The 26,461-nt window shown below is 36.7% G+C and overlaps 1 protein-coding gene across 1 annotated transcript in view; it reads left to right on the forward strand.

Moving 5' to 3' along the window:
- LOC149076304 (uncharacterized) overlaps positions 1-26,461 on the forward strand; it is a 101,510-nt gene that overhangs the window by 61,218 nt on the left and 13,831 nt on the right. Inside the window, exon 2 of the mRNA XM_089243861.1 lies at positions 10,023-10,963. Within this exon, the coding sequence (XP_089099987.1) occupies positions 10,093-10,963 (871 nt within the window). The 5' untranslated portion in view covers positions 10,023-10,092. The remainder of the gene's footprint in view (positions 1-10,022; positions 10,964-26,461) is intronic.

A 26,461-nucleotide genomic window follows, 5' to 3' on the forward strand; every position in this document is an offset into this window, starting at 1 on the left:
AGTCATGAAAGAAATCAATAGATATCGCTATCAAATGAAGTCGGGTTTCGATGAAGGATCAATAAACTATGACATAACTGTTTGAAAAATATTATATATTGCTTATCCATCATAGCCGCTAAATGCTGAAAAATATTCTAGTGATTCTTTAAGTCTACTTCGCGCGAATTTTTTCAGAAACATTTCACCAGCAGTGGGAGTTTTCATGAAATGTAAAACTTTCTCCAGCAAATATTCTAATGTTCCTACTCATTTTGTTGTAACAAAATGCGTAAAATATTACGTTTCGGAAAATGTTTAGTGTTATATAAAACCCCGCCGTCTTCTTTCAATCGTTTATAGAGCAAGTGCTCAAGTTTCGTGACCTGTCAAATCTGTCTCAAATTTCTTGACGCATTCGAGTTTCGCGTGTTCAGATTTTTTTCCCACCAACCCCACGTTCCTTATAAACTTCTCGTAAACCCACCGAAAAACAACTATTTTGTATATGTTACTCCCACTCCGGTTGCTGCAAAGCTTGTGTTACGCCACTTAAAAAAAAGTAGATTTTGCACAGTAAGTAAATAATAAAAAAAGGAAAGGAATGGGAAATGGAACACGACAGGAAATAGTGGGTTGCAAGCTCATGTCATGCAAACACACAACAGACACGCCACAGTCTTGGATTCCACGTGAATGGGAAAACCGAAGACCAAACCGATATCAATTATCTAAGCCAGGTTTTTAGTGGTTTTATTCGTGATAATGGTCATTTCTTAAGAGCTACTAATTTATCTCTAGCTTGTTCATGCTTATAAATTCGATTTACAACGAACAAGGCGTATATTTTTAAGTTTATTTCACAAGTACCTACGGCAGTAGGAATGCAAATTGAGCTTAATGGTGTACGTAGTTCATTATATAAGCCAGTGGTGCGCAAATTTTTCAGTTCGTGGATTTGCGGTATTTCTCTCGCTCGCGGGTCAAAAACTTGTATGTATGATATGACCATATGGTACGTCATTTACATGCCATTTCCGCAATTTTGTGTGGACGTCCCAACGTGTTCATTAAATTTCCCGTTTTCTCTTCTATTTTCAATGAAGCTTACTTGACCTTTTGAAATCAGCAATTAAGATTTTGTTTTCACGACTTACTTAGTCATAATTGACATAACCTAATATGTATCATAATAAATTATAATCATGTTAGTAAATTCATCTTTCTCCTCAAACATATACGTTTTGTTCGGTGAATTACGCAAATTTTCACCTATTGCGTCTTGTATAAACTCCCTGCTTCACGCCATTGGCAGTTAAATTTTCAGCAACTGTATCAATAAATGATAATTTTACTTCCCTTTGACAATATTTTTAGTTTTGGCAACTTTACTTGTCGTTTATACTGGCGGTAATTTGGGTACACGTGTGGATCCCGATTTCTGTTTCCCGGGCTGTTGTCCTATCTGTTTATATGGACCCTAAGTATTGAATGTGCTGTGTGGATTGACATTGTTCTACCGGAACACCTTTGGCGGGCCGTAGTTTGCCAATCACTAATATAAATAATAAAGAAAAAAAACACAGGAAAAATCTGTGTTCCATGTGGTTCTGCCAAATAGTAGCCATTTTCAATGGTAAATAAAACTCACACGAGAGATGCAAAAGAAAGCTACTTTAAATGTAAGCATCACGTGTCGAACTAACCTGTTTATCATTACACTCCAGTCGAGCTCAGCTGCATCACATAAATGTGAATTTACTACTACTTCTACTTAACCGTACAAGCACTTCGTACACATTCCTCTGCGGAATATCTCATGAATCGGAACATACGGGAACGTGTTGTGTGTTTGATATTTGATATGTGTGTGGCCTTAACTTATTTATTGCAAATTAACCTCATGTCAGAGCTGTGCTTGTTTCGTATTTTCCTTGGTGCTGCCATCTGTATTCCATATCTTGAAGTGAAGATGGTAACTGCTTGGATTGCCATGTTATGAAAGTATCGTGTTGAAGGTCTGCATGATATCTGCGGAAAAGTGAATTGACTTGACTGAGACGTATGTCGTATTTCTATGTCAGAAGTGTCTGCAAAAGTATGCTGCAGAAGAGGATGATTTCCCTGTGATGGATAGTAACTGGCCAAAAGACAAGAGGGCCTCGTTTCTCTTCTCACAGACGGGTATAGACGCAGCTCTGATTACTACTACTAGTGCGTGCTATCCGTATACGTTCCTCGGGAGGGGGCGCTTCTATTAAATCGAAATTGCATGCCGGAATGTGTGTGTTCTCAGTGCATTTATGATGTCAGAGTCAGACGTTTTTCGTACACTACTGGTGATGTCATCTGTCTTCCATATACGAAAAATCCACAAACAAACAAAAAATAGTTGCGGCAGTGTCCAACTATTAAGCCTTAATAAAATTATAAAGATGACAACAGTTGCCTATTCATCGGCTCTCACGCTTTTCTTTTCTGTTCAATACTAAGCGGAGGGGGGGGGGCTTCCTTTGTATGTGCTATACCTTAATCAAGTGTTTCTTAGAGTGACGTCCCTCTATGAATCTAGGGTTGCGGGATGTTAAATTCAATCTAGACCTCGATTGGAGTTCAAAATTATAATTTTTCCATTTTTCTATGAGTGACCCATAATAATTAAACTGTTATTTTCATATTTTTGTGCACATTTAAATGAGTAAAGTTAGTGGTAATTGTTCCACAACCTCATCACCTTGGTTCGTTTTTTTATCACCGACGTTTCCTTCTGAGTGAATTAGAAGAGCTATTTTATATTTTTAGTGAAGAGCTATTTTATATTTTTAAAATAATTTAAGAGAAATTTCTTAAATACTTATGGAATAAAAGTAAAAACTTAAAGCCCTAGAGCAAATTTCTAATTGAAGAATAATATGACTTGAGCGACACATTTTAAAAAATACAACGATACCATATATAAAAATGATTTATAACTCACAAAAATTGGAGTTATCGAATTTGAACGAACTTTTAGTTATTGTTTTATTTAAAACAGTCTTCATTTATAAAACAGTGTGATACACATAAAACTGTTCAATTGTTTATTTACTTCCATTGCTTTCAAATTCGCATTTCTTGATTACATACAAATTATCCACAATTAATATTAATTACTCTGACATCCTTGAATTGATATAGAAATGATCTGGCTGTAACAAATTTTTCAGTTCATGGAAACGTCAAACGGATAAGAAAGAATAAATTCAAGCTACCGAGCCTGTTTGTGCTCTGTCTCTTCCATTCCGTCTTCTACATTCTGAAGTGAAAATTGCAAATGGCAGAATTCTTGATGCAATGTAAGTATCATGTTCAAGGTCTGCCTGCTCGCTGCGAGAGATTTTTTTTTTCAAGTGGAAGACCTGCTCGCATTCACGACTCGAAACTAAAAAACTGTCAAAAACAAAAGTCAGCCCACCACCATCGTTCATCCAACGGGATTCGAGCCTGGATTGCCACGATGAGTGTCCAACATGATGCCCACACGGGCGTATAGCAGCATACTACTACTACTTTACCTATATCTCATATTGAGTGAAGTAAAGAAACTTCATTTTTTATTAGCGAAACATGAGATGCAAATCTGACGTCAATTAAAATGTAAAGTTTGGACTTCATATTTAATACTGATATTTGAAATAAATATAATCTCAAAAATGTGTAATAACAAAAACTGAAATTATGGAATTGAATTTCTATTCGAACATTTTCCCGAACGAACAAATGTGTTCCTTTCTTCGAACCACTCATGAAAACAGTTTATGGAGTAACGACTTGAAGAAAACACTAGTTTGTAACTCTTCTAATTGGACATTGAAAAAGAAAGAACGGAACTTTATATTATTTTTCAAAAAAAACGAGAAGAAAATTATATATATATACACACACACACATACATTTACCAAGCATTTCTTTTCAGTATAACTGAATTGAACGTACTAAAAATTGTTTTCATTCTTTTAGAAAATACTTTATTTTATTCTGTATCGAGTGATTTATTGGTGAAAAAATCTAGAATAAAACGGAAGAAAGAAAATGTATTAAAAAAAAAAGTCGTTTCCTTTGAAAATAATATGAAAAGAGAAAAAATGAGCAAACAAAAGAGATTTATCAAAAGAAATAGCCTATTAATGGTCATAGAAATGGAGGGAGAAAACTATAGGAAAAAATAAAAATTCATAAAAGGAACAAAAATTCTTTTCCGTTTTACTCAACTTACTAACGGAATGAGTCTCCTATTATAGTTTTTCCCCCTGAAATATCTTCCTTTTAATTTTATATCAGAGAAGTCTATAAAAACGCGTCTTTTTCTAGTTCTACTGATTTTAACTTTATTTCAAACTTGAAATCAACATTTCTATAAGAAATGTCTTAGTACAACTTATTTGTAATTTCTCATGTTAAGTTTTGTGGAAGTTTTTCTTTTGTTTTTTTTATTGAACTAATAAGTCTTTGATATTTTATATTATAGAAATATTTCGTTAGATTACATTTCATTTTCTTATTTATTATGTACATATTGTGAAGGTGGTTGTATTGTGAATTCTAATGATTAAAATCTTGACTATTTTTATTCCAAGTGTAGTCTCTCAAATTGTTTAGTTTCTAATTTAAAGAAAGGAATAAATGAATAAACACCCAAACTATGTTTATAACGTATTATATGGAGTTTTTGCGGTGAAAGTTTTAAAATATGTCAAGGTTAAATCCGATTTTTTTTAGATTTATCGTTTCGGTCTTTTTCTTTGCAGTGTTCCATACTAATCGTAATCAGTAAAAACCAATTGTTACAAAACTCGTGAGTTATAAAACTATACAAAGGGCGGTTATTATGAAATACTATTTTCACTTTTTTGATTATTCGAATTTCAAAAATGATTTCGGGTTCTTTTTTGAAGAACCCGAAACTTTAATTATAATCACCCTGTATAATAAACATAAATACCATGTCCGAGAAAAAGGTATTTGTAAAGAATGATACTTGGGATGGTAATAATTAATAGAGGTTTTAAAATGGAGAAAAATAATTAAAACTGATCAAAAATCAGATTTAATGAGGCTATGACAATCGAAAATGCCAATTTGTTGTTTTATTTGATGAAAATGTTGGTGTCAGAGTCTGTTTACAAAGTCACACATGCAATCTTCATTCTCTATTCTGAAGAGTCAAAGTATGTCCACAGAGAAATACAGACGTATTATTCTCAAACCACTCTTCTTATATCTTCCAAAAATTTTCGTCTTGAACAGATATTCCAGCCCAACTCAGATGGCACATAATATTCCAATGTAACTCCGCACTCCATGTTCGTAAAATAGCGTCTCATCCTATCGTGAAGATACCTTAACTAAACAGTTAGCGCAGCATCAAAAAATGCAATAATTCTGATGAACATTGCGCTTAGTTTCAAACCACTGGGCACATTTCCAATAATTAATAAGCACTTTAGAAAACTTACCTGTGTGAATTTCTGGAAGTGGAAAAACAAATATTCTTCTATAGCAGTTGTGATGATAGTCACGACCGAGCGACTCTATATCATCATGAGGGCATTTTGAAGTGGTTTATCACTGTTTCATTTGAAGGTCATACCTGAAGGCAGATAAAATCCAATATATTCCATCCCAACCCCGACTATTCCCTAATCCCCTGCGCTTCCTATACATGTGTCAAAAATCAACTTCGCCAGAAGAAAAATGATCGCTTTTCAAAAAGAATTGTTCCTTATCAAAAACTAAAAAGAATCAGCCAGGGCCATGTCTGAACTGTGAAGTGGATGCGACACCAGATGACTCTTGTAGAGAACCTTTCACGTGTTCTTAATGCAAGAATAACTGCTGTATTATCATGATGAAGGAAAAAACCCCTTGTGTCCTTATCTTCATGAGTTTTTTTTCCCACGAATCTCGCAGAAAAAATATTAGAAACCAAACTGATGTGTAACTTACCTTGCAGAATCGACTGCTTTTATGTATGTAAGAGACACGTTTTGTTTGAAACTGCAGCACGCTAGCTTTAAATGCAAATGACTGATTTGACTATCAACTGATCCAGAAACTTGGCGAACATTAAAATTTTAAAGTAACTTGTTCAAAAAAGGAAAACTAAGACGAATGAAACAATGTTCCATGCTTAGAAAAGCTACTGAAGTAATTTCTAATCAATTTTTCTGATTCGTATAGGAATCAGTGAATCCTTCAAATGAGAGATAATACAGTCAACTTTCGTTATACAGCGATCATTCTATTATACCAACGATAGCAATAAGTCTCAAATTTTCTCCTATATTCTTACCCAATTTTATTTTTCCTCCAACATAACGACCTACAGAGATCATTCAATCCTTCACAATGTCCGAACATTTAGCTCTGCCTCACCTCTCTTCTGTAAAAAAAGACCACAATATCAGTGTTTTTCGTTTGCCAAAAAAAATGTCCATCTTGGATATTGGAGAATTCAGTGCATGGGTGCGTGCGCGTAATTAATTATTACAATTTTAATGTTACTGTAACTGTTACTGCTTACATTGTAAAAAAAATGAATAATATGATTTTTTTCCAATTACGAATTACCTTACTATTAATTAATTACGGATTAGAACTCAGCACATTGGGGAATATTCGTCTGTTTTTTTATTGATATCAAACGACTGAAAAAGTGATATATTACATGTTTGATGGTTTGACTTCATTATTGGTGAGACCCGTGTATATATGGATAATTCCTACATTTTCCCGTAATTTTTTGCGATTTTTTTATAAAAATGTGTCGGTTTTTCAAAAAAATTGCATAGTTCATGACTTATATAATTAATATAAGATATATAAATATAATTAATATTAATATATATTAGACAATAATTGGCAATATCCCGTATTGGTGATCTCAGAGATTCCCTTATTGTCCCTCATTCTCGTTAAAATACGGTCACTAATCAAAGAGCAATTTTGTGAAAAGAAATTTGATTGCATATGATTAGATTTTTTATACCCGAAAGGCCTTGAAAACGTAAACCACCGTTATAACGACAACATTTCATGGGATCTTCGGTGTCGTTACAACGGAGTTTGGCTGTATGATCATTGCATCTATATTTAAATTATATCTTACGTAACAATACAAATACTACGTATCTTGCCCCCAGTGGAAATAATATAAGGAAGCAAATATTTGACTACCTTGCGCAGCAGCACACATTCCTTTCCCCGACTCAATAACCTTTGCTTCCGCTTTTCTTGTGATCTCTATATTGCATATAAATATATATGGTATGCCAGTAATGCTATTGCCCTCACCCGGATAAGGAAGAAGGATTACGAAAGAGAGGAGAAGAGGGTAAATCATAAGCTTCAAGGCATGTCATTGATGAGATCAGCGGTAATCCCTTCGGAAGAACAAGCAAGATCCTCCAGTGTGTGGAGATTCTTTCGTAGGTATTTCGCGAACAACACAGAAAAAAAAAAAAGAAGAGGGAAAGACGGAAAGCAAATTAGTATAAAACGTGGCAGTGATTACGGATGGAGAGACAACGTCTGATATATATGCGATGGGCTACGTTCATGGAAACCTAATAAGGGCTTAATGTACGAGGGATATCTTGTTATAGCGTTGCTGGCATTTTTCTTGTCAATGGTAATCGCAGTCGAACGTATCTCATGTAATCTGATGTGGGATCTTGATCTAACAAATTTGACCTGATATTGAACTAATATCGTCGGTCATGGACTAAAGAAAAAAAATGATAGAGATAAACATACACGAATTATGAGACTGGCAGATAGAAAAACTATATGAAGATGATATCAACTTTTTGTTTATGAACTTCATCGTCGTTGTGAAATACGCTTATCGTTCTCTGGTTTACCGTTTACATTGAGAATATCGCATACACACACCATACGTATGAATATAAAAGAATACTTTCTAAGGAGATTTTTGCGAAGATTTTATTTTTAATTCTTTATTTTGGATGTTACTTTTTTGCATGATAACTATTACTTTACCGCCGTATATGCATGTGCCTCCTAAATATTCCCCTGAAGAATTTAGAATGATTTGATACACGCAAGAACGTGCTGCGTGTGTGAATGGGTAGCCTTAACGTATTTATATTGTCAGAGTTGTGCTTGAGTCGTGTTGGTGGGGCTATCATCTGGTTTCTATGTTTTATAACCAAACGGCTAGTAAACCTCATCACCTTCATGAGCGAAAACCCAGACAAGGCCAAGCTAATGAGGAGCCCGAATTATGACAAAAGAGTGGGCTCGGACACCCCAGTGGTGCCCGGGAAGATCAGCTAGACTGACAACAAGACGGGTTTACGCAGAGATCCAGTCGTACGCGGAAGGATAGGACCTGCTGAACTAACGCAGAGCCACTAATGACATGAGTTATGCACCACTCCTTTGTGTTCCACGATAGGGCTCCCGATTTTGATTTTGGTAATTTGGCATTTACACATTGTGAATTATATTTTCGAATGAATGTATATTGTCTCAACGATTGTATGTATAACGTTTAACGAATTTATAACCATACGAAAGGTGGTCCTCAATCTCCCTCCTTGAGTTTTCTCCTACATAACCACGCCCTATGGGGCAATGAGCTAAAATCGCGTAAGCGACAGAGCCTGGTCGTGATCAGGTCTGTGCTGTCTTCTATATTCTGAAATGAAAATGGCAAATGCCTGATTTTTTTATGCAATGTAATTATCATGTTCAAGACCTGCTCGCATTCACGACTCGAAGTTATAAAACCGCAGAAAACAAAAGTCAGATCACCACCATCGTGCCTCCAACGGGATTCGAGCCTGTATTCCCACGTTGAGTGTCCAGCATGATGCCCACACGACCGCATAGCAGCATGCTGCTACTACTACTACTACTTTACCTCACCCGAACTTTAGTGATATCCCAATACAGAAATTTACGACCGATCGATTTGGGTCGAAAATGAAGGTGCCCCTATCGGAAAACTCATCAGGTTTGACAGGAAATGATTTTATAATTTATGTTATTCCCTAGAATGTGTTATCACTTTACCACTTGAGCGTCTTTCACATCGATTATCTTCATTAGTCTTTTGAAATAAAGTCACTCTTATTAACGTAAAACTAATAATGCCTTCAAATTTTTCGTTCAGTAAGGTGTTTATAATTAAAGTTCTGAGCTGTCTACTGTCGTATTCAGTCACCAGCCGGGCCGCAACTAAATGCTTGGTCCGCCGGAGCAAGTGCGCATTTTGACGCCCTCTTGTAATGTTCAAGGACAGGTATCAGAATGAAATTTGCGCTCCCTCTGGTCCAGCGCCCGGGCCATGAAATCCGCCTGCCCCCACCCCCCCTAGTTGCGGCCCTGGTCACCAGAAAGCTGTTAAACTTTGGAAGCGTCTTCATGTCTTGAAGAATCTTTACCGATATTCCTAGTGTTTGAAATTGGTCACAAAATTCGTCTAATCTCTCTTCATTAATATCGTTTGTAAAATTTCATAGCATTCTAGTGACTAGTTGCGGCTACTACATAGACATGCTAAGAACAGAAAAACTTTTGCTTTGGACATGCTTTTTTTAATAAAACAAATCACTGAAAAGTCAATTGGCCTTATCGAGTACGCAAGTGAAAATACATACTTAACATCCCTCCCCCCTCGTTGCTGCTACAAACGGGATATTCCTCGAATATTAAGTGTAGCTTACCACCAAGCGCATAATAGTCTGCGAAATCACGACTGTCCCTCATCACCGTAAGTGGAACAATCCGCTCACTCTAATTGTCGATTGGCGCTAAATATAAAGAAATTTGTAATTGTTTCTTGAAAATAAGGAAAATATACTTGTAGGGGGGGGGGGTGAAACTAATTAAAAAATAAGCAAGAACCTTAGTTCACACACTATACTATAGTTTTGGTTTTTTGCTTATTTATTTCTCAAATAGTTTACTTAAGATGCTGTTGTTTTTACTTTGGCAAGATATGCTTTGAGTCTAATATTTACATTATCATCTTTCAGAACTCTTGATGGCGATGTTGTCGTTCGGTGAACGCACACCACCACCAGCAGCAGCAGCAGCCGGATCGTCATGCCTGGTTCTGGCCGGATGAACCAGGCGTTCCATTTGTTTTCAGCAATAGCCGCAACTTTGGCAGTCATGCGTATAAGCGGACAGCAACACTTCGACTGTCCTCTTGCACCGCATCTGAGCCCATGCACCTGCACGGAACGTGAACGTGGACTGGACATATCGTGCAACGACGTCGGAGCCGTGCAGCTCAGGGAAGTCATAGACGTCATCGAGGTGACCCGTCAGACTCTATGGTTTTTTCGACTTACGGGTGCCGAACTCAAACACTTCCCTAATCTGCTGCGTGGCATAGATGTCAGAAATTTCATAGCCGTCATGTGCAACATAACGACGGTCGACACTCACGCATTTTCCGGCGATCCATCTCGGATGGAATCGCTGGACCTGGCGAAAAACTCGCTGGACAGGGTTCCAACGAAAGCCCTGTCTGCCCTGACTGCGCTGGTCGCACTCAATCTGGATTTCAACTCTATAGAAGTTCTAGACAAACATTCGTTCAGCGGTCTGGAATCCTTACTGTGGTTGTCGCTGTACGGAAACAGGATCAGGGTGATCGACAGCAGAGCTTTTTTGGGAACCGAGGCCAGCCTCACCAGGCTGAATCTTGGCGGGAACAGACTGAACGAAGTGCCTCGCTATCCGTTGCACAGGCTGAACTGTCTACAGGGCTTAAGACTTCACGACAACAACATAACGGACGTGTCACTAGAGTTTCTGCCGCCGTCTCTTTGTGATTTGGATTTTTCTGGGAACGGTGTCGAAGTGATTGGCGTGTCATCATTCAGTGTGTTGCCACATTTGTCTTCGTTAGACCTCGAAGACAACAGGATACGAACGATTGATCCCGAAGCTTTCCGAGGAATAGAAGGTATTACACACATTTTTCTTCATCTTTTTCTCTCGTATATATGTAAGAAAATTTAAACACGTGTTCTTCTGATACCTATTTCTTCGTGACTATGAAAAAAATCCCATTTTTATCTATCACCGAAGACATATTTTTGAAGTAGAGGAATAGTAGGTGCACAAGTCTTATATCATGTAGAGTGGGCCAAAATAAATAGTCCATGGCTCTCATTATACACAAATCAACCAATTAGCCAATAGTGTTTTCGGATCTGATTTGTAGTAAATTAGTTGTAATGATTATTTTTAACAATTATAAGAAAAAAAAATTTGAAAACGGCGCGATGTGCCAGTTTGTGAAACTTTTTTCCGAATTGTAAAAACCATTACATGATCAAAAACGCATAATTTTTTTTTTCACATCGAAGCAGTGGATGTTACTACTACTACTACTAATAAAAATGTAATTCGACGAACCAAAAAGTACATGGTGAAATTCAGCGGAAAAGATAAAAATATATGGCAGCCGTTATATTGTGATGCATAATATTTGCACTGGTGTCGGTGTGTGCAGCATAAATATAAAATCTTTATATATAGTCATGTACTCATTTTAATACTGCACACCGTTTTGAAACAAATTATTTATTGTACTTGTAGATAGCAGCAGGGGTCCTTGCTGGAAGAAGTTTCTCTCACTGAAATTCTACCACAAACATAAAAGCCGGTAATAAGTTACAGCGGTGTGCATGACTAAAATAAATAGTTTTCGGTATCATACCGATATGCTGTCCATTTTGTGATCGGCTTCAAATGAACAACCAATTGTACTTTCAGAATTATAATCATATAGTTTTGCATTTATTTGATAGGTGGAGGCAGAAATCCAGTGCTTCTCAACGGGTACAAAAAAATCACCATATCAATGTTACACTGATGGTACTGCTGCGATATGCAAGAAATAAAGAGTGTACCTAGCAAAGTGTTCTATTGTCCGTTAGTTTTAACTATAAATATACACCGAAAAAAATTAAATATTCTTTTATTAATATATAATTTAGCAAAATAATATAATAACAAAGAAATATCCGAAGTTCTGCGGCAAACTTGCGAACCGTTATTATGGCGTAGAAAACTTACACCAGTTTGCAGCATGAAAATGAACAAATAAATAAACATCGCACCATACATTGTTCATTTTCATGCTCATACAAGTTTCAAGACAACAACCAATTTTATTTCCTGGATTATATCAGAAAGTTTTGCTTTTATTTTATAGGTGGCAGCATTAGTCCCACCTCAACTTTGTTTATCAAATGCACGAGTCAGAAGATTCGGAACTTTTTCCCATGTCATTATCATCCTTCTTTGGGTTTGCAAATCCTTTCGCCTATTAATGTGCGGTACCGAAATTGCTAACTTAATTAAGAATTTTGAGTATGAAAAAGTTGAAGAATACTGTTTGCAAATGATTTTTCTGCACGTTTACAGATCAACCAGGTGCTCCCGAGTGGCGTGGTGGTAATATTCTCGTCTACCACCGTGAAGATTACTGGCACGGTCCCAGGTTCGAACTCGAGTGAGGATATAGATAAGGTATTTCGCCTCATGAACTTGAGGCGACCACCAATAGACAGCGCTTTCATTTCCATCCCATCTCATTCTGCCAGTAAATTGCAATGTGACGATATGGCCAGAGTTGGTGTTTGGTGAAGTAGCTCACTTAAGTGTCCCAGTTCACTTTTTCAATCAATTAAGTGACCCACGATACATTTCCTGACCGTCCAAGAGACCCGCGGCACATTTACAGCTCAGAATTACGTGGCCCGCAGCACAGTTTACCTATGCAGCATTCGGTAGTTCACATTCAGTACGCACCATATGATTCGTCTTAACTCCAAACCCTATCTCGTCTGTAATCACCACAAAATTTGTTCGACAGTACCCAATTGTCCCGCTTTGTACCCGCATCGTATAACTGTCTATTTTCGCATAATGCAAGTTGTCTTACAGATAAACTGAGACCGCATCATGCCTGTAACCCACACCGGCACATACCTGCTGACTTTTTATATTTTTGCGCAGTGCCTGCATCGCTTATATTCCTGCTCTGGGCGCAACATTTGCTTCTATTCTCTGTTCCATGCCCGTAGTGGCATGATATTGCACATGATTTTCCATATTGCCTTGTACACACTGTATATAATATGTCTTGTCATGTACTGTCTTCAATCTGTTTTGAATAAAACAACCTGGAGAACTTTGGGACAGGGCCGCTGGGGGTGCATATGGCCGAGCTAGGGTATTCGGAGGAGGGGGGAACTTTCAGGAATAACGGAGGTTGCAGAACATCGGGAGACTGCTGGGGTGAATTAGGGGTTACAGTGGGATGCCGAGGGTCGGGGGTCGGGACGGACAGTCATGGGATAAGATCCCGTGGGGGTCCGCCCCGGTCATCCGACCCTCCTCAGCAAAACTCAACCCAGTCGGGTTAAGGGCTTATATCCCTCGAGAGACAGAGTCCGGGTCTTGTCTGGTACATCAGTACTCAATTGTCCGGGGAAAATATGCTGTAAAAATTTTGTATGATTTTTTTTTTCTTTTTTGACACAAGACAAAGTGTTCCAGACTCTGCCACGAAGCTGGGCTGGAAGAGATCTCGGCAACGGGATATGTCCAGTGGCAAAGTTCATTCAGCACAGTTCCATATAACTCACGCGTCTCACGGCACGTTTAGAGATCATTTAAGTAATCTGTGGTGAAGTTCCAGATCATTAAATCAAGCGGACCGTGGTAAAGTTTTCAAATCAATGAAGTGGCCCGCTCTTTCCTAAAGGTAGAACACCCTTGCCTTAATAGAAGCCATTACCAAACTCCAACAGGGGATAGGCCTCTAATATACTCTGCAATTAATTTTTTTTCTCATTTTTTCCACTTGTATAAAAATGCTTAGAAAAGTCTGATGCAACGTATTCTATTTTTTTTATAGCAGCACTAAGATTAACTCGTTTCTTTCTGTTGCACGCTGACATGTACGTCTGTCTCATACAGTCGTTTAACGAGCATTTGTATAGCTACAAAAGCTACGATTATCAGAATGGCGAGAAAGTCAGCCCACGTTTTAGTTAATGGTCATTAGTGGACAACGAGTGTCGTGACCAGGCTGTTACGGCGGGAACATATCGTACCACCCCCCCCGCCTCTTTTCCTTGATTTTTTTCCCCCTCGCTCTGTTCTCTTTCAGCCTTGGAGACGTTAACGACGAGGGCTGGACGCTGGGCGCAATCACAAAAGAGAAATAACGCAGAACAAAACAAGGGTCCGCATTATGGGCGTTGCTGGCATTTACTTGAAACGAAATCCGATTTACTGGTTGTTTTCTCAGTCAGTCTTAATGCAACTTTAGACAACCCGGGAATCGATTTCACCCTCCCACTCATTTAAGAAGTTATTAGGGAAAATATATTTCGAAAAGAAGGAAATAACCCCATTGTGAATGGGGGTTTTTTTTAATATAATTTTTACAAGTTAGCAAAATATTTAATTTCAGAAATTCACAGACATTGAGTAGAAAACAGCCTATAATCACAAACGTAGAAATAACGAAAAGACAAATGCTATTCACGGAAAAATACAAAATGTCTCTGATGCAGGATCTTCAACCCATGAATCGCGGAACAAATTTGACCCTCAAAGCTTTTATCTGTGGCCCGCCGGCAATTTTTAGGAAATAACTACTTAGGCTACATAGAAAAACGAATAAATCTCAAAAGAGGAACCTGTACAGCTGCGTTTGGAACTGTAAGGTACTGCTCAGATTCAATTGTGACACTGCAATTGATACAATAATAGGGCCGTCATAAGTTATTTGGCGGACCAGGAGCTGAAATGCCCTGGTAACAGTTTTTGACCCGTATGATTTCATTTCGGCAGCAGATTTCGAGAGGCCAAATTTGGCATCTGAAAGGTATACATGGTTACAGAATTTAAGGAAATGCTAAAACCATTCTAATGAAAAAAATAATTTTAGAATTATTGAAAAAAATATATATAATTTATAAAAATATATAATTATTTAAAAAAATAGTTACAGAATTACTGAATGAAATAATTGCTGAATTAGTGAGAGTAATTTCAAAACTGTGAAGAGGAATTTCAGAATTGTTAAAAGTAATATATATAATTCATGAATGAAGAAATAATTTCATAATTACTGAAAAAACAATTTCAGAATTATCGGGCGAATTTCAGATAAAGTGAAAGAAACAATCAATAAAAAATAATTAGTTAATGAAATCAAAGTATTTGAAAATAAATAAAAATCCAAATTTAATGATAGAAATAAATACAGCATTCTCTCAATGAGGGAAAGAAGCGTTTCCTCTTTAGTTTATGCCGTTCTTTCTAAATTTCTTGTCCGATTTTTAAATTCAAATATTTCTGAATAGATACTTAGATACTTCACTTTGATACGCGATTTTTTTTTGACCGCATCAGAAGAAAGAAGGCAGCAACTTTCCAATTGAGTTTTTGAGCATACGGGGACTGACTTTAATTTCTTTATTTTTTCATGTATTGGATCCAACAAACAAGTTTTGATATTTTAAGTAACCGCACGTTATGAAAATATGTTTCTAATGGCACCGGCTGCAGAGATATCTCCTGTGCAAACAATTTAGGATAGCCTGTATATTTCATATTAAATATCGAAACTATCAAGAAAGAAAGATAATAAAACTGGTCAACAATTTTTTTAACATTCTGTTTTCCGTCACGAGTAGAAAAAACAAGATTTTACTTTAAATATTAATCTAAAGAGTTTTTTTTTTTTTTTTCAGATTAATTTTGGGGTTATTGAATTCAAATCTCCATCGTATTATTTTCTGTATGCATGATGTTCATTTTGTTGAAATACTTGAGTTACTTCCGAACACCGAAGTGCGATCAATTTGCCACGAGACTGGCCACTTCGCAAATTGGCCAAGAGTTTTGGCCAAAGTCGGAATTGGAGAAATGATTCGGACTTTGACTGGCCATTTTGTGAAGTAGCCGGAGATCCCTGGTCAAAGCTCGATGTGCTGAGATAAAACGGGCCAGTAGGATCCGAATCCATTCTTTTATCGTCAACATATAGCAGCTGTATTGAATTAGCTCCATGTCACGAGAGAAAAAAAAGTGAAATTTAAAAGGAAAACTTTAAATAAATAAGTTTAAGTATTATAGTTAAAAGTAATAATATAAACATATAGTTATTTCTGCTAATTTTTGCAGGAAAAAATTATTACCGCATCGTGACTGTGGTTTGATGGGTTGCAATAAATAACGTGGACATAACTATCATGAAAAATATTCGAAAGTCGCCAACTTGAAAAAGATCCTGAATCATGTCTGTCAATATCGGGCTTTGGTTAAGGTTGACTACCCAGTGTCCGAATTTCGGACATTGGTTGGATCAATATTTAATGAAATTGGCCATTCGTCAAGTGGCCGTCCCCGTCACGAATTGGCCAATTCTGGCCTTTGGCAGTAGCATAATATACACAATAAAAACAAACATCTTGAAGATAATTGGGATATTCTTAGTAACAAATTATAACGCATTTATTAAGATCGTTATTTTATCGTATTCATAAATCGTTATATATTAAATAGCAGAATTTTTTTTTCTTCATACACTTGAATGCAATATTCATATGCACATACATGCGATATTCATATGCACATACATGCGATATTCATATGCACATACATGCGATATCCATAGAGTACATATCCACATAAACAAAACGAAATTTATGCCCATTTGTCCTGTATTTTATAAAAAATAATGATTTTTCTCTTATGTGTAGTGTTGTCTTCTTTCTGCAAAAAGAAACAGGATTAGATTGGATTTAAAATTAATTGGCGCAAGGACCAATTTGGTCAAACTACGCCAAAAAGAAACTGTCATCACTCATCATTGAAGGGTCTTACCTGTCTTCATAGTTTGGATGTCTTGCTGAACAGTTCTCCTTGTTCATCCTGAAGGAAAAAATTAAAAATGGATTTCTGGAGTCATTCGATGACCTGTTCTGTTCGCAGAAAATTCATTTACTAACACAGCATATATGGTTCTTGAGAAATGGAGGCAAAATACAACAATTAAATTCATAGGGCTACTTGGAAGGACGCTGTGTCCCTTGGTTTTATGTATATATATATATATATATATATAATATTCATATGCATCTGCGACATAGACTTAGCTCCATTTTTCGACTCATAAAGCCAGTGTTTCGCATTCAATTAAAAACCAGAGAACCCGGTTGCAAATAGAGATAGAATCAGTTCAGTGTTTAGCCATTCCTATAGTTTTAGCTGACAAAAATTAGTGATATGATTTCTAGTACCATTTTACATGTATATAGCCTAAATATGTAAATTTTGAAAGATATTCAAAACTAAATACCATATAACAAAAAAAAAAACTAGACGTGATGGAAATTTTTTAACGTCAGATCTGAAATCAACACCCAATATTTAACTAAGAACAGCTAAATTTTTCCATCTTAGAAGAACCTTATAGACTATTGTGATTATTTTGCGCAGCATTCATCAATACAGCACTCTAAAGCAATTTGCATTGCAGAAATAAGTGTGTCTGCACTATTTCCAGGCGTACGAAATAGTTTGTCACGGACGGTTGTTGATAAATTTCGATCAATAACCTCTTGCCAACGCCCTGGGATTTTCAAGTGTCTTTACTCACGTCTGTTATGACAGACAGTTCACTGATGTCTTCATCAATTCCTTCGTATGATAGACGTTGGGTGCTTCAAAAGTAAACGTCAGCCGAGATATTAAAGCAAAAAAAATAAGAACTAAATAAAAGCAAATGATTATTTATTACAAGCACCGAAAAATATGGATATCATCACCATTTCGCATAATTTCAGTACTATACAACAAAACCTCGTTTAAACACTCTATATAGAACAATTTCACGTGAGATCCTTAGCGTTTATGACTCGCACACCGCAATTTTGTGCGTAAATTTTATTCTGTGGTAGCAGAGGCGTACTCAGAGCGAAGGACATAGAGGCTCTGCCCACCACTTACAACATCAAAAACGGGAGAAATTAAAAACATTATCAATTTTAAAACAAATAAAAATTAGTTTATAAACAAATAAAAATGGATAACTCGGTGGGAAGTATATTTCCCATTGGCCTTAGAAAGGATTAACATGTTTTTTTGAGGGTTAAAATGGGTTAAAAAGAGTTAAAGTGAAGGGCCGTGCCAGAGAAATTTCTGAGTAACAAGGAGAAAAAATTAATGGGGTTCCTAACATGGGAATTTAAATGGCCCGTAGAGTCATGTATGCAAATTCATATACAGTTACAAAAAAGCATGTGCGAGGTCGGACATGTAACGAAGAGAATCCGATTATACAATCAGTTCGGGGACCATATTTTAAGAGAAAACCACTAAAGAATATAATAGGAAAGAACAGACAGACCTTGAACACGGTACTTACCTTCCATAACAAGAATGTTAAAGTATCTGTAATTTCCACTTCAAAATATAGAAGACATATGGCGGCACTACTGTAACACGGAACACGCATAACCCTGACAACACAAGTACGTTACGGCTAACACAGGTTCAGACATGTATCAGGTAGTAAAAATTAACCAAACGGAATGTTTACGAGATACATGTAGTAGTGGTATCAGAAAGGAACTGTGTGCGGAGAAATACAGCTACTGAGTATGTTGTACTCAAAATATGTATGTTCTAAGTATGTTTTCCCTCTATTGAGCTACTCATAATGATGTAAGTAGCCACGTATAGGACCGACTTTTGGAAGGGCTGCAAAACTTCTGGGGCGGCAGAAAGGTTTTCTTCCCGAGAAATTTTTAGTTTTACCACCCTCCAAAAAGCATTTAACTTAACAGAAACTGGTTGAAATAGCATACGCGTTATGAAGTATTTTATGCTATGTATATGTTTCGATACTTCAATTCCTTCCCATCCCCCCGTCCCCCCTTGCGTACGCCTCTTAATGTAAGGTGTGATATTTTCATTCTGCACACAAAAACATATATTTTCTTCGTAACTGGGGTATAGTCAATATTACAAAACCGAATTCATGACGTAACTCAATTTCTGTATCAAAAGTAACATCGAATTTTTTTCCTCCTTGAATTAAATTTCCTTAACTATTTTCATTTTCTTTCCCGACGCAAATAAATGCGGCAACTTGTTTTCTTGCCGTAAATGCCATTGCTTTTCCTTCGGGAAATGAAGAAAGTAGATTAATGATGTTAATTAACGAGGGTATTTAAATATTTCACGCAAATTAGCGGGCTTCCAACCACTATTTCAGCATGAGAAGAAGCCATTGAAGTGCGAACCGGGAATAAAAATTTTCTCTCAGCTCTAACTTACGATATTTTTTACTATGCACATTTTGTGATACACCGAAATCTCATTAACGTTAGTTAGACTATTCCCAAACGTATGAGTAAAATATTATTAATATGTTCCTGTGCCGTAAAAACTATTAATAGGAAAATATATGTATATTGGGTTAATAATCACTATAACGTTACATTGTTAAAAAAATTCAGTTAATGATAATCACTCTACGAATAACATGTCGAAACCTGTCATTTTGGGGAATTTTATTATTAATGAATCAAATGATTAATTAAATGTACAGTGTTTTTGTCATAACCATTTCTTGCTTCATATTACCCGCATTGACTGGTAAGCAATAGGAATAATAAATCAATCATATTTTGCAGGCACAGAGATCCTTGTTAGCTCAATGTTTTCAGATTTGGTGTCCAGGTTGGTCCGTAATTCACACCAAAAAAGTACTAATTACTGCTATTTCTCCATTCCTTCTCGAGAATATGAAAGGAATTGGTACATGCGCGGGACATGTGTTCTGAGTGGCATGTTCGGCCCGAAACGTATTTCTGTTGTCATAGGTATGCGCGTTTTGGGTTATGGTGTTGCTGTCATCTGGCTTCCATACTTTGAAGTGAAAATATGACAGATAGCTGAATTTTATCATTGTGTAAATGCCGTGTTGAAGGTTTTTCCTGCTTTCTGCGGAGAAACGTCTTCAAATGGGAGACCGGCTGGGCCGTAGCGTGCCTTCTCGGAGCCCCGGGGCAGACCTTGACTTGAGACATGAATTGAAATACAAATACAACGCCACAACAGGCAAAATGCCCAACGAGGTGGCTGAGAAAAAGATGCCCATAAAAATATGGATGTCATATATTTCAAAAATACAGCAACCCAATTAAAAATGCAATTAACAATTGTATTATTAGAATTGTTAACAATTCTATTTGAACAATTGAATTATGCAGAAAAAGTGTAAGTTATTGAGGGAGCTCCATTCGTCTTGGGCCCGTTTACCCCAGCGTAGTTACGGGCCTGGAGATCGGCTGAAATTCATGGCTTGAACGTAACGAAAAATATCGCAACCATCTCCAGTTATAAACGGGATGTAGGTAGTGAATTTATCGGTTTACTGCCTATATCTATACAGTGATATTCGTAAATTTCTTTACCGTAGCCTTCCACAACGTGGAGTAAATTACAATAATATGTATTTTTGATTTTTTTAAAGAGATTATACTTCATTTATCAGAGACGACTATACCACGTTGTGCTTTCCTAACATATATTCATTTTGGGAAATACTTGTTGCTTCATGACGCGATTAACGATGCAACGATGACTAATATCGAATATCTATTAATTGCATGAACTGAAAAGCATGAAATGTCAAACAGTCATTTTCACATGGCATAAGTTACATTCTTCGAATTCGTTACTCATTTCATATTTTCCTCTGTGTCTGCCATAGTTTCAAGAGAGTTTCTATCATATAATTCTTAATTACATCGCAACGTTAGATCAGAAATTCCCAAACTTATTACATTCAACGCACCAAAGGGAATGGAATGGGGATAGTGAATAATTTGCAGCAAACCTTACCGGTGTTGAAGTAACTGATTAGAAATCATAGCTCTATAACTGCATAAAATTTCACCTCCGAAATGTCTAGTTTCATTTGAAAGTCCCGTGGCACAAAGCTTGCAAACCGTACCTCTTTTTCTAAATTTTCATAGCCATGCCACACTTTTTAGGAATTGCTGCCTCTTCAGAAGAACAAAACATTTTCTTGATTTCAACGTCTTTATTGCCTTTCAAGTTGTTATGTCTTGCGATTGGATATAGGTTTACTATACCTGAAGAATCCGACGGACCGAGGGGTTTCTTCGCTTATGCGATTTCAAACCTTTCTGAAGGATGGATGTAGTTGGTAGTCAGTCTCAGAATCCCTCAGAGAAAACATCAACGCTATCTCGCAGCTGGGCCATATAAGATGGACTGGCTCACGTCAGCTGACGTCGCGCGTCGATTATGGCCATAAAAGAAATTTAAAGAGAAGGATACCGTATTTGGTCTGTCGAGAAGAGGTGAGGAGCGTCATCATTGGCAGTTGAGAGTTGGGGCCCTGGATCGGGTCGCCTTCAGAAGCTGACAACGGTGTATTTAGCATGGATCATCACGTCAGTTCAGCCATGGCGGCAAGCGCAACATCAAAGAGATGAAACAGCCCTTACTATATAGCCCTGATCTCGCAGAGGATGAACTGATATACTGCCTGGCCAAAAACGTCGTGATATATTTTACTGAACCTCAATGCAACTATCAGGAAGAACTAGCGTGATCTAGATTTGTTTCAGTTAATTTGGGAATATGCAATTAAGTGAAGCATGAAAAATATTCTAGAATATTTAATGGTTATATCACCCCATCGATAGACATTTTCTTTTTTGAAGGCAATGTTATGGCCCAGAATGACTATTCGAAGATTCATGTGTCTCAAACAGTGAAGAACTGGTTGGAAGAGCACGAGTTATCATTAGGACACTTGGATTATGACGAAAAACTGGATACCAAGCGGAGATGGGTGAAGTTTGAAAAAAAAATTGCATGCCTCTGTAGGGAATCGAACCACCAATCTCCCACATCTCTCAGTTTGTTTTTTATTGCTGCAAGGATCATCAAGGTTATGCTGCGCCAAACAATGGTCGAGCGGTATATTGACTTGCGGTAGAATTTGAGTTACCCAGATTCTACTATGAGAAAGCCTAATACATCACAATGCCCTGCACCCTCAAATGGCCGATTGCATCAAATCCGTCAGAAAAATATATTCGCTTTTGGTGAAGGAAGTGATGTTGTGCACTCTATAAAAGCACCCTCCACCGCTTTTGCTATAGCGATTCGACCACACATTCTACGACTAAAAATGCTTGTTATGGAGTCTTGTACCACCTCATACTGTTTGTCCCATGCATTTAAAATCGCCTTGTATACACTCTCATAAATAGTATTTTCATTTTATAACATTATTCACCACAGATTTGCTGAACTCGCGATACTTAAAATAGTTCTCCATGTGAATAGAAATGGATGTTTATTATTCTCACAATTTTCAGCTTCTCTTTCTGTTTCTCTTGGAATTGAAAAAAAAATATTTTCCCTGGTGTTCCTTCAACAAAGCATGCGTAACTTTAGAAACTAAAAAAGAAGCCCACCAATGGCCTTAAAATGGTCCACCAATCTCTCATGTGAATGTCCATTTTTTTCCGAACTTCATCGATCTTCACTTGGTATCGTCTTCTCAGCTTTGTACGAACAGCGGTGAATGTCATCTCGTTTCCCTCTACTTGGATTATCATTTACCAAGTTCCTTATTAAGTTGTATCGAGAGTCTACAGAAATCACAAAAGACTTTTTTTGTAGAGTAATTCAACCCCTTTTTCATCATCAAAGGATTTCAGTGAAATATTCATGCAGATCTGGCTAAAAGTAGGTGTTTACATATTGCATAAACCCAATGAATGACGAGAATCTGGGTTAGAACCCTGTCGGTAGCAGCACTATGACGGTCGGCAAAAAAGTTTTTCTTTGAATTCAAGCGGGTCTCCCATTTAAAAAAGTCTCTCGCAGAGAGCAGGTAGACCTTCAACACGATACACACAAGAAACCAAAATTCGGTCATTTCCATTTCGAAATAACAGATGGTGGCACCAGTTAAACACGGAACGAACTTGACTCTGAACATTAATATGTTAGAACCACGCATGTGTACACACACAACACGTTCTGGAGTGAACCGATTCATTAGAAACTTCATACAAGAACGTTCACGAGATGCATGTACATAGGATAAACAGTATTACTATATGTACGGGTATGTGCTGTACACATTGTGATGACGGAATTTATAATTTCTTTCTGTTAGTATCCGAATATGAATCAATAGGAAAATAACCGAATAATATAATAACAATTCTATCTTCAATTTAATCTATCGAGATAGAGATTTAAGTAAAAAAAATAGATAAAACTATTTTTTGTGAATATTTTTTCTACGCCTTGTAATTATAACGACATATTTTATTTCTTCCTCTAACAAGTTCGGTTATCGTGGTCATATATATTCGTAAAATATAGTGAGTTATCTCGCGTGAACTAATCCTTTTCGTTAAAGTGTGACATCTTATCTTAAAGAATTCCCGAGGCATTTTCGGGTTTAAATTAAAACGAAGGATCAAGTAAAATTGAACTATAGATTGTGGAAGCGTATAATACCCTTCTCATATAAACTCTCCCGAGGAAACGCGTTCATTTTTGTGTATCGTCTCGTTTTCTTATTCGTCTTACACACAAACCATAATGAAAATTACTCTCGGTTTGGCGAGGAATTAAATGAACTCACAATAGCTTCGAGGGATCAAACCACGAAATGACGATTACAATCTAAATTATAATTTAAACATCACCAAAACGGGTTCATCATTTAATTCTTCCTCTTTTCCTTTCCCCCCCCCCCCGCTACGGATTTATCCAGTTTTTGAAAATATAAACTAGTTATCTATACAGTTCCGGTTCGGAAATTCCAGACCTTGTACTTAGGCGCTTCGAAGCGGAAGAAATAGAACGAAATCTCCAGAGAGATTATAATGTTTCTCGGTGAAGTTTCGGTAGATAAGGCGTCCAAAGGATGCCGCAATCACTGTTCAAATAATAAGCAGCGTTTGAGATTTCCGTACTCGGTGTCAAAAATTTTTGAACTGATTTAATTAAGATTTTCAACCGTTCATTCTGTATGTTTCCATGACAGAATTCTCTAGCATACCTATTACTCTTCCACAAGCAATGTTTTTGGTTGTTTCCGTGTGTGGTTCTAGATATTCTGGATGTATGCAATTCTAATATTTTGGATAACAATGAAATACTTTTTCTTTGCAATGTAATTCTTTTGACGAAATTTCGTACGAAGTCATGCATAGAGGACAATGCAAGGGGTTGGTGCACGTAAATTTTACAACAACAAAAAAACGCATCTTGCAATTTTTCGCAATAGACGCTTCTATTGATTCTAGATTGAAGGTTAAAAATGGTAAACACGCAAGTACCAAAAAATATTCTAACGCCGTTTTTCACGTTAAGTTGTCAAATGAGCACTGTTTTATAAACATGCCAGTGTGCAAGTGCCTGTTAATCTTCTAAGTGGTCCAAATAGGTCACAAATGTAGACGTCCCTATGAGCAGCAAAAACAGTTTCTTGCGATTTCCTAACATTTTCTCTTTTGGTGCTTACAGTGTTCACTACTTCTACCCTTCAACTGTAAAATTTTATAAAATGTGTGTCTAATGTGAATTTAATCACAAGATTTTGTTTTACCTGCACTGCAATTATCTGTGAAAAAACTTAATTATAAACTGCTGACAGAGTTATTTATGCTAATGTTTTTTTCTACATTCAAATGCTCTTTTCTCAAAATTATGTTTTTTTGTGAAATAAGGATTTTTTCTTAAAAACCAGTAGTTCAAATATCGGACAATGTCTTCAAATGTCTGTTCAATGAGTTTTTGCACGTCTCTCAGCACTGAAGTGTTACGTGCTTTAACGGGAGGATTTCTCATAAAAATGATTAAACAAAAGCATTTATGGTACAAAATATGAATAAAGTTTGTTGAGTTTTGAAAAAGTTGCATATTGTCGAAGATTAAAATTCGAAAAAAAAAATCACCAACTAAAATCTTAAAATCTATCGCTAAATTTTATGGACATATCTACAAAATTTGAGAAAAAAATTGAAGCACCAAAGTGGATAGAAGAAATTGAATTTGTTCAGCGGATTTTTCTCATGGGAAAGCTGAAAGCCAAGATCGTGCACCAACTTCTTTAAAAAATTATTGTTAGAAAATGAATTTGATTCAGTTTAGTTCTTATCAATATAGGTGGCATCAGGAATGTTAAGCAGTCGAGTAGCATCTTATGACCTTCAGTTAAAATTCAGAAAAACTGTCTCGTGCAGTTCGGACGGCAACTAGATGGTTTGAAAGTGAAGTAACAAGATGTTGGAAAAATGTCACAAGTATCAAGAGCAGGCGTTCTTAACTTTCGGTGCTTCAGATGAGGTCCACAGACAACCTGGACTACTAAAATGAAAGCCACGAACTCCATTGCAGATTAATCTTGAGTATATAGCAATATTTGCTGATACTTTACGGGCTTAAAGATAAGCCGAAAAATAATGCCTTCATTTCCGACCTAAATCGATCAGTAGTAAATTTATGTATGGTGACATGACCGGTGTTGGTGTGTGGTATAGAGCTGCCAGAGCTGCTCCCTATAGTTCATTCGGGCAGCGTAGTGCTAAAGTTTATGTCATCAGTCCACCTTGAAGATTCTTGGAGACAGTCATTGAAATTTTTGCGTTAAATGATATTTGATAATCCACTGTTTCCACTGCATTTTTCGAGTTGCGGTGCTTGGTACGCGTATAACACGAGAGAATTTTGCAAACTGTTCAGTCTCAAAGATAGAAAATCCGAATTATCAGTTGTTCAATCTATGACGGCAACTACTAATGCATTTTCAGAATACTCACATGTCACAGCCTGAAATATTCGAGCATTTGTCACTTCCACTTCAAAAAAGGTGGCAGCACCAGTATAGCACGGAAAAAGAGAGATTGAGCCACAAAGAGTGAACCACACACACACACACACACACAATACGTTTCTGCACGCAGATGAATGTTTACAAGCTGCATCTACTTCGAAAGTTCCAGCAAACCATTTTGAATTTATGAATGGAAAAAACAGTGCACAATTAGTTTTATGCACATATATACAGTATTTAACTCATAAAGCCTATACTAATGCCTGACCTAATCTTCTTGAAAACATATGTGATATAATTCAGGCGAAATCCATGATTGCGGTCTAATGATTCATCTGAGACCCCACCAGGCAAATTTCCATGCATACTTCTCGGAAATTTCAACAATATCCTTTTTTTTGTGAAACCCCCGGGCCGTGCCCGGGTGAGCCCATGCTTTAAGCCGGTACTGCATATAAATAAATTTGTAAAAAAAAACTATACGTAATTTCAGTCCATAGCTGTCTAAATTTATCATATAAA

Source organism: Pholcus phalangioides, unplaced genomic scaffold (assembly GCF_987345545.1).
Source record: "Pholcus phalangioides strain wild (caught in Gottingen) unplaced genomic scaffold, Ppha-v1.0 ptg000015l_1, whole genome shotgun sequence".
In the NCBI taxonomy this organism is placed as follows: domain Eukaryota; kingdom Metazoa; phylum Arthropoda; class Arachnida; order Araneae; family Pholcidae; genus Pholcus; species Pholcus phalangioides.